The sequence below is a fragment of the Capra hircus genome, chromosome 28, assembly GCF_001704415.2.
Source record: "Capra hircus breed San Clemente chromosome 28, ASM170441v1, whole genome shotgun sequence".
Lineage (NCBI taxonomy): Eukaryota > Metazoa > Chordata > Mammalia > Artiodactyla > Bovidae > Capra > Capra hircus.
This window is the reverse complement of record NC_030835.1, coordinates 15,078,434-15,091,015: the sequence shown is the minus strand read 5'-3', so window position 1 is coordinate 15,091,015 and position 12,582 is coordinate 15,078,434. Positions and strand designations below refer to the sequence as shown.

Genomic DNA, 12,582 nt, shown 5'->3' with positions numbered 1-12,582 from the left:
ACAAACTGGAAGAATATCTTTTAGAAATCAATTATAGACGAGAAATCCTCTAGTAGGAGAACAGGTAAAAGCTGTCATCAGACAGCTCATAAAAAGAAGCAATACAAATGGCCAGTAGACATATGAGCTAAAAAATTTTTCAACCTCCCTAATAAACAAATTTAAGTTAAAACAAAATTCTGCCTTTCACTTTTTAAGTTATCAAACAGATTTTTTTATAGCAAGAATGCTATTGGGTATATACGTTAATAACATCATTTTGAAAAGGAGTTTGGCAATATGAATAAAAAGCCTTAAAATTAATTACCTCTGGGGCTCCCCTGGTGGTCCATTGACTAAGACTCCGAGCTCCCAATGCAGAGGGCCTGGATTCTATCCCTGAGCAAGGAACTGGATCCCACATATACCAAGATCTGGTGCATCTCAATAAATAAAAAAATTAATTAAAAAAATTAATTACCCTTCAAGAAATATATCCCAAGAAAATTAAAAATTTTAATTGTGCACAATAAGTGTTATTAAAATGTTATAAAGATACTCACTATAGTGTTATTTATAGTAGTAAAAAAATTAGAAATACACCTAAATATCCAGTAATAGGATTAAGTAAATTATACTGCATCTACATTTAAAATGCATGGTCTCTAAGAATATTTAAAGATATAGGAAAATGTTTCTAATAAAGTTTTTATTACAGAAATAATACCTGTAAGCAGTAGAAAATACAACAGCACAAAAAGGAAATATAGAAGTACTATATTTATATGTAATGAAAGGTAAGCATGGCTTGCACCCCAGTCCTCTAATTCCCCTCTGTGAGGTAGCTTTGGTTGCTGGCATCTGTTGAATCCACCCATAAATATTCTGTGTTTGTACAAGTTTGTATATGTATACATATCCTAGTTTTCATCAAATGAGAGTATACTGGGCTTACTTGAGTTTACATTTACTTTTATCTTGGAAATTGTCTCATAGCAGCTTAATGAAGATCTAACTCATTTTAGTTAACTGCTTTCTGTAATTCCTTTGCATGGATTTAGCTGGTCACCATTTTGAATTGTTGGATTTTTTTTTTTTTAACATAAACCATGTAGCCATATGTGATGATAATCAGGAAAGCTAACTCATGCTTTTACTGTGAATGTTGAGTGAACAGGAATGGAGTCTACTGGGTTTTTAGTTCCAGCCACCATGAGAAATATTAGTGAAGGAACTGTATATGAAAAAGAAAATACTGACTTACAGATTTCATTCATTTCCTTCTAAAATATTCCTGGCTCCTAAGTGTCTTTATTAAGACTTTCATAGTTACTGACAATATTTCTGTTTTCTATGGATGACACTAAGAAAATTCTACATGTTGTATGTTTTCTACAGTAACTACATGGAATGGACAACTTGAGCTAGAAAATTTCATTGCCTTTTGCCCACACTAGCCATCACACCTCTATATGCTTTGAGAAAAAAAAACTTGGTACTCCTTTCAGCACACTTTAAATTATGTGTCAGGTCTAATCTCGGACACTGAATTCATGCTGATTGAATGCTAAAATTGACCACTCTCTTTAATAGCAGTAAAAGAAAAGTCCAAATGAAATTAACCAGAAGATAATAAACCATACTGGTTGTTAATGGACTGAGGTGTATTCTGAGAACTCTGGGTCTGTGATTGCTCCAAGATTCAGAGCCCTAGGAACCAAATTCAGTGTCAGTGAGAAGCCTTCAGGTACACTGTGCCTCAGCAGCCCGAGCATGGACCTAAGGTCCATGACATGACCAAAAGTGGGAGTGGCCCTGGAATAAGCCTGTCCATGAAAGGATCAAAGAGAAGTTAGGAGTCACAGAAAGAAGGCACTCAAGTTAAAAGGTACAACCACTGCCTCAGCATGTTCTTGATCCGGAAACCTGTACTGCTGTTTCTCGTTCACCAGTGTATGCCTCCTGTTCCTGTTCTCATGGCTGTCTTGAAAGGCATATACACAGAGCCTTACTATTCATTTTTAACATGATATACTGACAAGGACCATAAGCTAATGGCCTCCCCACAAAGAGCTTCTAAAGTACTTTTTCATATTGAACACCCATGCCAAGTCAGTTATTTAAAATTTTACTTCTTACTTCTTCTTTGGCCCAGAGTCTTTACTGAAAGAGTACAAAATTCTTTTTAAATTTATCTGCAAGCCATATTTATCTGCTATAGTGTCTTCTAGCCACAGTATTTGTAATTCATCACATTCAGTGAATGAAATATGAATAAGCACTTTGTTTACTTGCTGGCACAGTATTTGTATATACTAACAGCATATTGTATTTTTCCTACCTAAAAATACTTCATTGAAATAATATCCTAAAAATACAGAGAACTTTAAAAAATTGGGGTGGGAGAGCCAAAAATTCTACAGAAAAATAAGCAAAAGATCAGAAAAAACAATTCACAGAAAGAGATTAGTTTTTTAAACATAGAACAAGGTCTTCAATCTCACCCATGGTAAGAGAGATGCAAATTAAATTCACATTGAGATATGTTTCTAACCCATCAGATTGGCAAAAAATCAAAAGCTTGACAGTGTACTCTGTTATTGAGATTGTGGGGAAATGCTCATTAAACATTACCAGTGGAAATGCAAAAGGTTTAACCCCAAGAGAGTGGAATTTGGCAGTATCTAATAAAACTACTTACGTATTTATCCTTCAACCCCCAAAATGCCACTTCTAGAAATTTACCCAAAAGATAAACACACACACCCAACAACATAAAAGCGCACATGCAAAATGTTATTCGTTACAGAATTATTTGTAATTTCAAAGCATTAAAAACTGGTGAACATTCACACATAGGAGATGGAGTGAATGAACTATGGTGTATCCATACAATAAGCTGCTATGCAGCTGTAAAAAAGAATGGGGAAAATCTCTTATGTATTAGTATGCAGTGATGCCAGGAGATATTTTAAGTGAAAAAAAAAAGCAAAGTGCAAAAGGGCATATATTCTATGCTACTCCTTTTGTATAAAAAGGAAATAAGAAAATGCACATATATCTGCTTACTTTTACAAAAATAAACACAGGAGTTCAGTTCAGTTGCTCATTCATGTCCAAATGTTTGCAACCCCATGGATTGCAGCACGACGGGCCTCCCTGTCCATCACCAACTCTTGGAGTTTACTCAAACTCATGTCCATTGAGTTGGTGATGCCATCCAACCATCTCATCCTCTGTCGTCCCCTTCTCCTCCCTCCTTCAATCTTTCCCAGCATCAGGGTCTTTTCAAAGGAGTCAGTTGATTGCATCAGGTGGCCAAAGTATTGAAGTTTCAGCTTCAGCAGCAGTCCTTCCAGTGAATACTCAGGATTGATTTCCTTTAGCATGGACTGGTTAGATCTTGCTGTCCAAGGGACTTAAGAGTCTTCTCCAACACCACAGTTCAAAAGCATCAATTCTTTGAGACTCAGCTTTCTTTATAGTCCAGCTCTCGCATTCATACATTACTATTGGAAAGACCATAGCTTTGACTAGATGGACCTTTGTTGGCAATGTAATGTCTCTGCTTTTTAACATGCTGTATAGGTTGGTCATAACTTTTCTTCCAAAAAGTAAGCATCTTTTAATTTCATGGCTGCAGTCACTCTGCAGTGATTTTGGAGCCCCTCAAAAAAAAGTCTGTCACTGTTTCCATTGTTTTCCCATCTATTTGCCATGAAGTGATGGGACTGGATGCCATGATCTTAGTTTTCTGAATGTTGAGTTTTAAGCCAACTTTTTCACTCTCCTCTTTCACTTTCATCAAGAGGCTCTTCAGTTCCTCTTCACTTTCTGCCATAAGGGTGGTGTCATCTGCGTATCTGAGGTTATTGATATTTCTCCTGGCAATCTTGATTCCAGCTTGTGCTTCATCCAATCCAGCATTTCTCATGAAGACAAACCAAAAAACAGTGAAATTGGGTACCTCCAATGGGGAGAGCATAGGGTAAAAGAAAGTGACACTTCTCTGAGCATACCTTTTTTAGAATTTTTAATATTCTACATATTTTTTTAAAAGTATTAAGTTAATAAGGATGAAAGTGAGGGATGAAAATTGAAATCGTGACCCCCAACATTTTTTTCGGTCTTAAGTAAGTGAACCATTCTGAGAGAGTCAATTCCTAGGCAGGCTGATGAGAAGTTTGGGGGTCCCCAGGGAGAGAGGGGTCTGGAATTCTCAAGGAGGAGGAAAGGACAAACTTTTTTTCCCTCTACATTCCTTAGGATTATATAACAATAATGTATCCTGCTTAAGGACAGTTTCTGGAAAAAACCTTCTGGCTAATCCTATTATCTTAAAATGTAAATTATGGGAGTGGGTCTAGTAAGGTCTTTACAACCTCCAGACATTCTTTTGATTCACTGTAATAGCTAATTAAAAGTATATAACTCCATTCCTAACACTAGTGAGGGGGTACTCTTTCTTCCCCCTTCTGATGTCTATGTCAGAAGCTTTCTCTATCTCTTTTATACTTTCATAAAACTTTATTACACAAAAGCTCTGAGCGATCAAGCCTCATCTCTGGGCCCGGATTGAATTCTTCTCTGGAGGCCAAGAGTCCTGGGGTCTTTCATGGTTCAGCAACAACTTGTCAGTTCTGAAGTGGAGTAAAAAGGAGAACCAATCTAAAGAGCATACTGAACACAGTATTTGAGCACCTTGGAGAACAGCAAACCGATTCTAAGCTGTTTTTAATAGTTTTGGGGTTTTGTAAAATTAGTAGTGAAGCAATTTTGAAGCTGTTTTGGAGATAGTATAAAACTGAGCCAATAAATATTTTAATATTGTTGAAAGCTAGGGTTTTCACTATGGAAAAAAGTACAGAATCATAATAATGGACTGGAGAAAGGTAAGAAAGAGCGCTATAAGGATGGATTGGAACTGGAAGCATTGGTGTCAATTCAATTTCTAAAATAGGTTTGTGTATACATGTATATACATACATACACATTTATGTGTGTATATATGTGTATCTGTATCTGTACATGTGTATAAGTACATACTTCCTAGCTCCATTTGCTGTCAGGGTCTAGAAGCAAAGAATGCACCTACCTCCCACACTGTGGTCTCTAACACCATTTTACCCTAATAGGAAATAGGTATCCTTGGAAAAATGGCAGGTTCTAAGGCTGAGATAGGGTGAGTTTAAGATGAGCCAATAATATAATTCCAAAAAGTAAGGAAGTACTCAAAGATAGTATGAGGGGCATATCTAAGGACACCTGAGCCAGCTTTAAGGTGCTCCCACTGGTAAAACCTGGGACATTTTGAGCACCATATAGAGCTGTATTGAATTATAAACCATTGATTAAAAAATAAAAGTCTGTGCCTCCTTATTGATACATAAATAGATGAAAAATAGTAAATGAGATAAGAGATAAGCTCTTGCATATAGAATGTTGAAAGCTGACTGGTAAATGTGAAGGGAGTGCTGGAGTTAGAAAATCATCATGGTTTAAGTTGCTTCAGTTAGGAATTATGAGTGAATACTAAATTTGGGAGAAGGGATTGGGATTCTTTATAGGGAGCAGAATATTTGCATGGTATTAAAGTGTCTACCAGCAGACTCCTTGTTAGATGCAAGGGAAAATATAACTATACAGTGGAGAAGTAGGACAACATCTTGATCAGGTGATCAAAATTATCACCAGTGAATAGCAGCCAGACATAATGTGTTCCTAAATGTGATACCCTTGAGAAGGACACAACATAATTTTTCTAGTATTCTGGCCAGGAATGCATAATCTGAATTTAATCATGAAGAAATATCAGACAAACCAAAATGAGCATCACTCTATTAAATACGGAGTAGGGGAAGACTGTATTCTTCAAAAATGTCCTTGTCACAAAAGTCAAAGGAAATGTTCAAGATAAAGGAAACTAAAAATATGACAAATCCTAGACTAAATTCTATCCTAGATGGAAGAAAAATGCTATGAAGGATATTAATGGGTCATTGACAAAACTGGAATATGAACAGTCAATTAGATAACACTGTTCTAACAGTACTACTGAAGTCGATGACTATGGTTATCCATGAGACTAGCCTTATTCTCAGGAAAGATGCATAGATAGATTTAAAGGTAAAGGGCATGACAAATGCCACTTTTTCTCAATTAGTTCAGTGGAGAAAATTGTGTTTTATACAATTTTATACAAGAGCAGATGGGCCCAAAAGGAGCAAAATGTTGACAATAAGTACATCCAGGTAAAGGATATATGGATACTATTTGCATTGTTTGCAAGTTTTCTTTCTTTTTTTGGCAAGTTTTCTGAATTTGAAATTATTTCCAAATGTGGTTTTTAAAAAATACATTTTAGGCCAGCTAATAATAAAAATCTAAACTTAAAAAATTGTACTGAAAAGCATTATGCTAAGTGAAGTAAGGCAGACACAAAAGGCCAGGGGTGGGAGAGAATGGAGAGTTTAATAAATATAGCTTCTGTTGGAGTAATGAAAATATTCTGGAAATTGATAGAGGTGATGGTTACACTACATTGCAAATAGACTTAATGGCTTGAATTGTACACTTTAAAATGGTTGAAATGGTAGCTTTGAGGTTATGTATATTTTATGCAATAAAAAAGGTATCTTGGGGATGTTTAATTCTTATTATGAAAGAATTTCCTATGATTCTTTAAATATAAGCTCCTTTATTTTTTTAAACTATTTTGTACAACTTGTGAAGACTCATATCAGCTACTTTATGAAGGTTCAACTTATAACTGATTATATAACATCTGTAGTTCATCTCAGTTAGAATTTAAAAATAGATTGTTAAAGAACTGATATTCACTCAGGGCAAAGGTCTAAGCTTTTTTTCTCCATGCAGGTTTTCCACTTGTCAAAGCAAATGTCTCTTCAGGGGACTTCACTTCAATCATCAACTAGCTCTTCTATTATAAAGAGGATGCTGGTACTTATGCTTCTCAAAAATATTTCATAAACATAAGCTTTCTTTTTCTCAGAAAGAACATACCAGGAGGAATGAGGAAAACAGATGTTCCTTATAAGTCTTTCTAATAGACGTGTTTCCATTGTAAGCCGATCTGACTGAATCTGGCATCTGCTCCATTCACTGTGTGGGCTGAACAGTTTAGTCTCACAGTTTGGCTGAAAGTTAATATTGACCTTTGACTGTTACCTGAAAACTCTATGATAAAATACTCTTACTAAACCTCTTGAGAGAGTGATTTCACATTCTAAGCAAATGTCTTCAAAATACATCACTCCATTAACCAAATTAATTATTCTTCGGTTGGGCGTACTTATTTATTTTATTGGATACGGCATTCCCCAAATCTGACAAGGGAGAAGCCTGTGTGGTCAGAATGGTAGAAGAGAAAGAACATAAATCTCTTATAATGCTCTCTACAGGTCAGTATACCACAGCTTTTAAATTAACCTTAACCCCCCAGCTGCCCAGGGCCTGTGAGGCCTAAAAGTCTGGCTACAGAACAGTTTCTCATTATCATCTGTTCTTCTGCGTATGAGTACTGCTATAGCATCTCCGGTTTTCCTTAGAGGGGAAGTAGCCCCAGGTTTTTCTGTTCTTGACTATCTTATTTGTAACTACAACAATTTTTTATGTAGTTTTATTACAGTATAATTGACATACAATAAACTGCACATGTTTAAAGTGTACAGTTTTACAAATGTTGACTTATGTATACACCCATGGACCATCACTATGGACACATTTACTGCGTCCGTACTATTTGGATTATTTCCAATTTGGGGCTATGCCAAATAAAGCTGGTCTGAACAGTCATATACAAACCATGGTTAAATACCTAGAAATAGAAAGACTGAGTCTTTTGATAGGTGTATGTTTAACTTTTTAAGACACTGATAACTGTTTTTCAAAAAGAGTCTTATAGTCTCATAATCAGTATTTGGGGCTTTCCGGTGTCTCTGAGGTAAAGAATTCGCCTGCCAGTGCAGGAGATGCAGGAAACTCAGGTTCGATCCCTGGGTTGGGAAGATCCCCTGGAGGAGGAAATGGCTACCCACTCCAGTATTCTTGCCTGGAGAATCCCATGGACAGAGGAGCTTGGCAGGCTGCAATCCATGGGGTCGCAAAGAGTTGGACACAACTGAGCGATTGAACACACACACAGGCAATCAGTATTTGAGAGTTTCAGTTAATCTGTACTCTTGCCAACACTTGTCTTGTCAGTTTTCTTTCATTTTAGCCTTTCTAGTGGATGGGCAGTGGTATTTCGTGGTGGCTTTAATTAGCATTTTTCTAACAGATAATAATGTTGAACGTCTTTTCCTGTGCTTGTCTGACATGTTTATCTTCTTCACTAAAGTGTTTGTGTAAAAGTGCTTAATTTAGCAAAGTCAAAGTTATTTTTTCTTCATAAAAGTTTACACTTTTTATGTCCTAAGATCTTTGGCAAGTTCAAAATCACAAAGATTTTCTCATAAGTTTTCTTCTCAGTTTTATAGTTTTAGCTCTTGCATTTAGACCTGTGATCCATTTCAAGTTAATTTTGTGGTTGGTGTGAAGAGGGGTAGAAGTGTATGTGTTTTTTTATGTTTTCACATATGGCCCATCCAGCTCTTCTAAGAACATTTGTTTAAAAAGAAGTCTATTATAATAACATGGAAAAAAAGAAAGATTATCCTTTCTCCATTGAATTGCTTAATACCTTTATAAAAATCAGTTGGTCACATAGAAGTAAGTTTATTTCTGGATTGTCTGTTCAGTTTCACTGATTTATTTGTCCATCTTAATACCTGTACCACAGTGTCTAAATTATTTTAGTTCTATAATAAATTTTTAAATCAAGTACTCTTGTTTTCAGAGTTCTGTTTTAATTAGTCTAAATTCTTTGCATTTCCACATAAATTTTAGAATCAGCTTGTCAGTTTCTATTAGAAAAGCTTGCTGGAATTTTGGTTGATATTACATTGAATCAGTAGAGCTGATAACAATATTGAGTCTTCTGTTCTCTGAATAGTTATAGCTCTTCATCTTACTTAGCTTGTTTTTATCAGCATTGTTTTTTGTTTGTTTGGGGTTGTTTTCTCAGCATTTTTTTTGGTCATTTTCAGTGTTGAGGTCATACACAGCTTTTGTCAGATTTAGGTATTTCACATGTTTGGTAGTATGGTGAAGAGTATTTTTAATATCAATTTCTAACTGTTCATTGCTGGCATATACAATTGCTATATATACACACATTACTAGTATAAAAATTCAATTGATTTGTGTATAGGAATCTTATATCTTGCAGCTTCACTAAACTAACTTAGTAGTTCAAGTTAACTTTTTTCTAGATTCCATAGGAATTTTTATATAGACCAGGATTTCTCAGTTTGAGTATTATTGACATCATAGGATATTTAGCAGCATCCCTAGTTGCCATTAGCACCCTCTGGCATGAGTATGACATTGCCACATGTTCTCCAGGAGGCAGAATTACCACTGTTGAGAACCATAGATATAGGTGGTCATGCCGTCTGCAAATGAAGACAGTTCTACCTCATTTTCAATTTTGATGCCTTTTCTTTCTTCTCTTTGCCTTAATGCACAGGCTAGAGTCTACAGTACAGTGTTTAAGAACAAACATTCTTTCCTTGTTCTTAATTTTAAGGGGAATAACACTTCATCATCCTCCATTAAGAATGATATTAACTGCAAGGTTTTCATAGAAGTTCCCTTCTGTTACTAGTTTGTTGAAAGTTTTTTTCAGAAATCCATCTTGGGTTTCATCAAATGATTTTTCAGTATCTATGAAGATGACCATATGATTTTCCTGGTTAATATGGTAGATTACACTGATTGATTTTTGAAAGTTAAACCAACCTTGCGTTTCTAGGATAAATGCTACCTTATCATGAATTATTATCTTTTAAAATATACTATTGGATTGGATTTGCTAAAATATTTGCATCTTTTCTGATTATACTGTCAGAGTAAAGCTAGCCTCAAAGAGTGAGTCAGAAAATATCCTTTCTAGTTTTCTAGAGTTTGTATATTTTCCCTGGTGGCTCAGACAGTAAATTGTCTGCCTACAATGCCTACCATGTGGGAGACCCGGGTTCAGTCCCTGGGTCAGGAAGATCTCCTGGAAAAGGAAATGGCAACCCACTCCAGTATTCTTGCCTGGAAAATCCCACAGATGGTGGAACGTGGTAGGCTACAGTCCATGGGGTCGCAAAGAGTCGGACATGACTAAGCGATAACATTGACATTATTTTTCTTCTTTAAATGTTTGGTAGAATTCAGCAGTGACACCATCTGAACTGGAATTTTCTTAGTGGGAAGCTTTTTAATTTTAAAATAAAATGTTTCATAAACTCAAGGCTATTCAGGTTATCTATTTCTTCCTGAGTGAGCTTTGATAGATTGTGTATCTCCAGAAGTTTGTCTTACTTGTCAGATCTGAACACCTTATAGTTCTATAACACTTTGTTGGCATTAAGTTGTTATCCTTTGAGTGTGTATAGATGCTGTAGTGATATGATGTCTCTTCTTATCAGTAGTGACCATTTATGTCTCTCCTCTTTTTTTTTCCTTCTCAGTCTGTATAAATGTTTATCGTACTATGATTCCTACTTCCATCTTCTCAACTCGGTAACTGTCAGGCTCTGCCAAGGTTTTCCTTCCGTGAATCGTGGCCTGGTAGTTTTCCTCATTTGTTTCCCTTCTTTCATGTATCTTTTGTGACTGATGTACAATATTTGAAAAACTTTGTTTCATATACTTTGTTTTTATTTTAAAGTTGTTTCTGAAGAAAGGGTAAATCTGATTGTTTTATTTCATCTTGATTGGGAGCAAAAGGCCTCAGCATTGTTATCTAATCATATTTATTTTAATGTCAAACTGTTCCATGGTGCTTGACTCCAGATATTATTTCCCTGATACTTCTGGGAGTGAAAAAGGTATATCAAAGGTCTTTCATAACTTTTCAACTCTCAGATTTGTTCTTGGAGAGATATACAGATGATAGAGTTTTTCCCAAATAACAATTCTCTAACAGCAATACAGAAGGAATTTAGAGAGACAGGCAGAGGTATAGCTCATCATTACTCAGCTGTAAAGACCAAAGATAATACTATTTGGCCAGTAATTCTTTCTTACACCCTTTTACTCTCAAAGTTAAAGGAAAGCATGATCGTTTATGCCTAGAAAGACTAGACTGACTTGATAATGAGTTGTTAAGTCCCGACTTGAGCTCTTTAAAAGAATTATTAGGGAAGAACCCTCTAACCCTGGAGGTTTGACACTTCACTGTCAAGACTAAAGGTACGTAGACCATATTTTATTCTGGCCCATCTGACATTTCTGATGCCATTACACAATACTCAGGTTTCTCCCTTCTGTCTGTGCTCCAGGTTTTCTGTCTCAGCTGGTCTCTGACAAGCCCCTAACCGAGTGCATCCGTGCTGGCCACTATGCTGCAAGCGTCATCATTAGGAGGACTGGCTGCACCTTTCCTGAGAAGCCTGACTTCCACTGATGGAAAAGCATGAAGCTGCATCCCAGGAGTACAGACACTGCCCGGATTGTTTCCTGAGAATTCCCATATTAATCAAGAAGAAAACTGAATGCCACCTTTCTTACTATAATAATGTTGATTCTTAATTTAGGGGGTACAGTAATGCACAATAGAATCTTTATTCTCTCAACAACCTAAAGTAGGAGGTTTATTTCCGTAGTTTGATAGTGCCAGGCAAATGTCAATTAAACAGGAATATAGTATTTCAGTTGAAATTTTTGTTTCATTTTCCATTACACTGTAAATTCATGTGTACTAAGCAAAGTGATCATTTTTTTACATTTCTGCTTTGAATGCAGATGCAATTTAATATAATAGATTTTTTTAAAGGAATTAAAGATAATACATAAATCTTTAGCTTTTATACAAGTATATTTAATTCAGAAGTGTGTTTATACACATATACACACACGTGTTCATATATGTACCACATATATACATGACAAGTGGTTAAATAAGGTACAGAAATATTTATCTTTCCAAGTTATGCCAAGTAATTTCATCAGTGTGTACTCAAACATGTAATAAATTTTGGATAATTAATTTGCCAAATTATAAGCTATATTACAATATTCAAGTCATAATCTTATATTTACTTATGGTACTCTGTATTTGATACAAATAAAAACTTGTCATAAAGGGCCTTTTTTCTGTCTTTGTCCTGTACTCAGCAAACTAAGGTAGAAAGATAACTGTCTAATCCTGGGTCCTGAAACATCTGATCTGTTTATGGAGATAGAAAAAACAACATAACACATCAAAAAATAACTTAGTATTGGAGACCAGTAAGCCACTGTTCTCAGGAAGACAGAATGGTGTGATATAACTTCTGGGGAATGCCCTGGCAGGCCAGTGGTAAGGACTTCATATTTCTGCTCCAGGAGGCACAGGTTCAGTCCCTGGTCAGGGAATGAAGATCCTACATGCTGTGTAGCACAACCCCCACCCCAAAAAAAATCTTAAAAAAAATGGAACCTCTGGAGTCAGACGTACTTACCTTGATAAGAGCTTGTGCAAATTACTTAGCCTCTTGAACGTCAATTTCC

General features: G+C 35.7%; 1 protein-coding gene across 2 annotated transcripts in view; it reads left to right on the top strand.

The window, feature by feature from the left end:
- The window catches only part of ADK (adenosine kinase), a 544,457-nt gene extending 532,278 nt beyond the window's left edge, over positions 1-12,179 (top strand). The window contains exon 11 of one of the 2 annotated variants that reach the window (XM_005699227.3): positions 11,373-12,179. In XM_005699227.3, coding sequence (XP_005699284.1) covers positions 11,373-11,497 — 125 coding nt within the window. In that variant the 3' untranslated portion in view covers positions 11,498-12,179. The remainder of the gene's footprint in view (positions 1-11,372) is intronic. The other variant, XM_005699229.3, reaches the window with a different exon arrangement.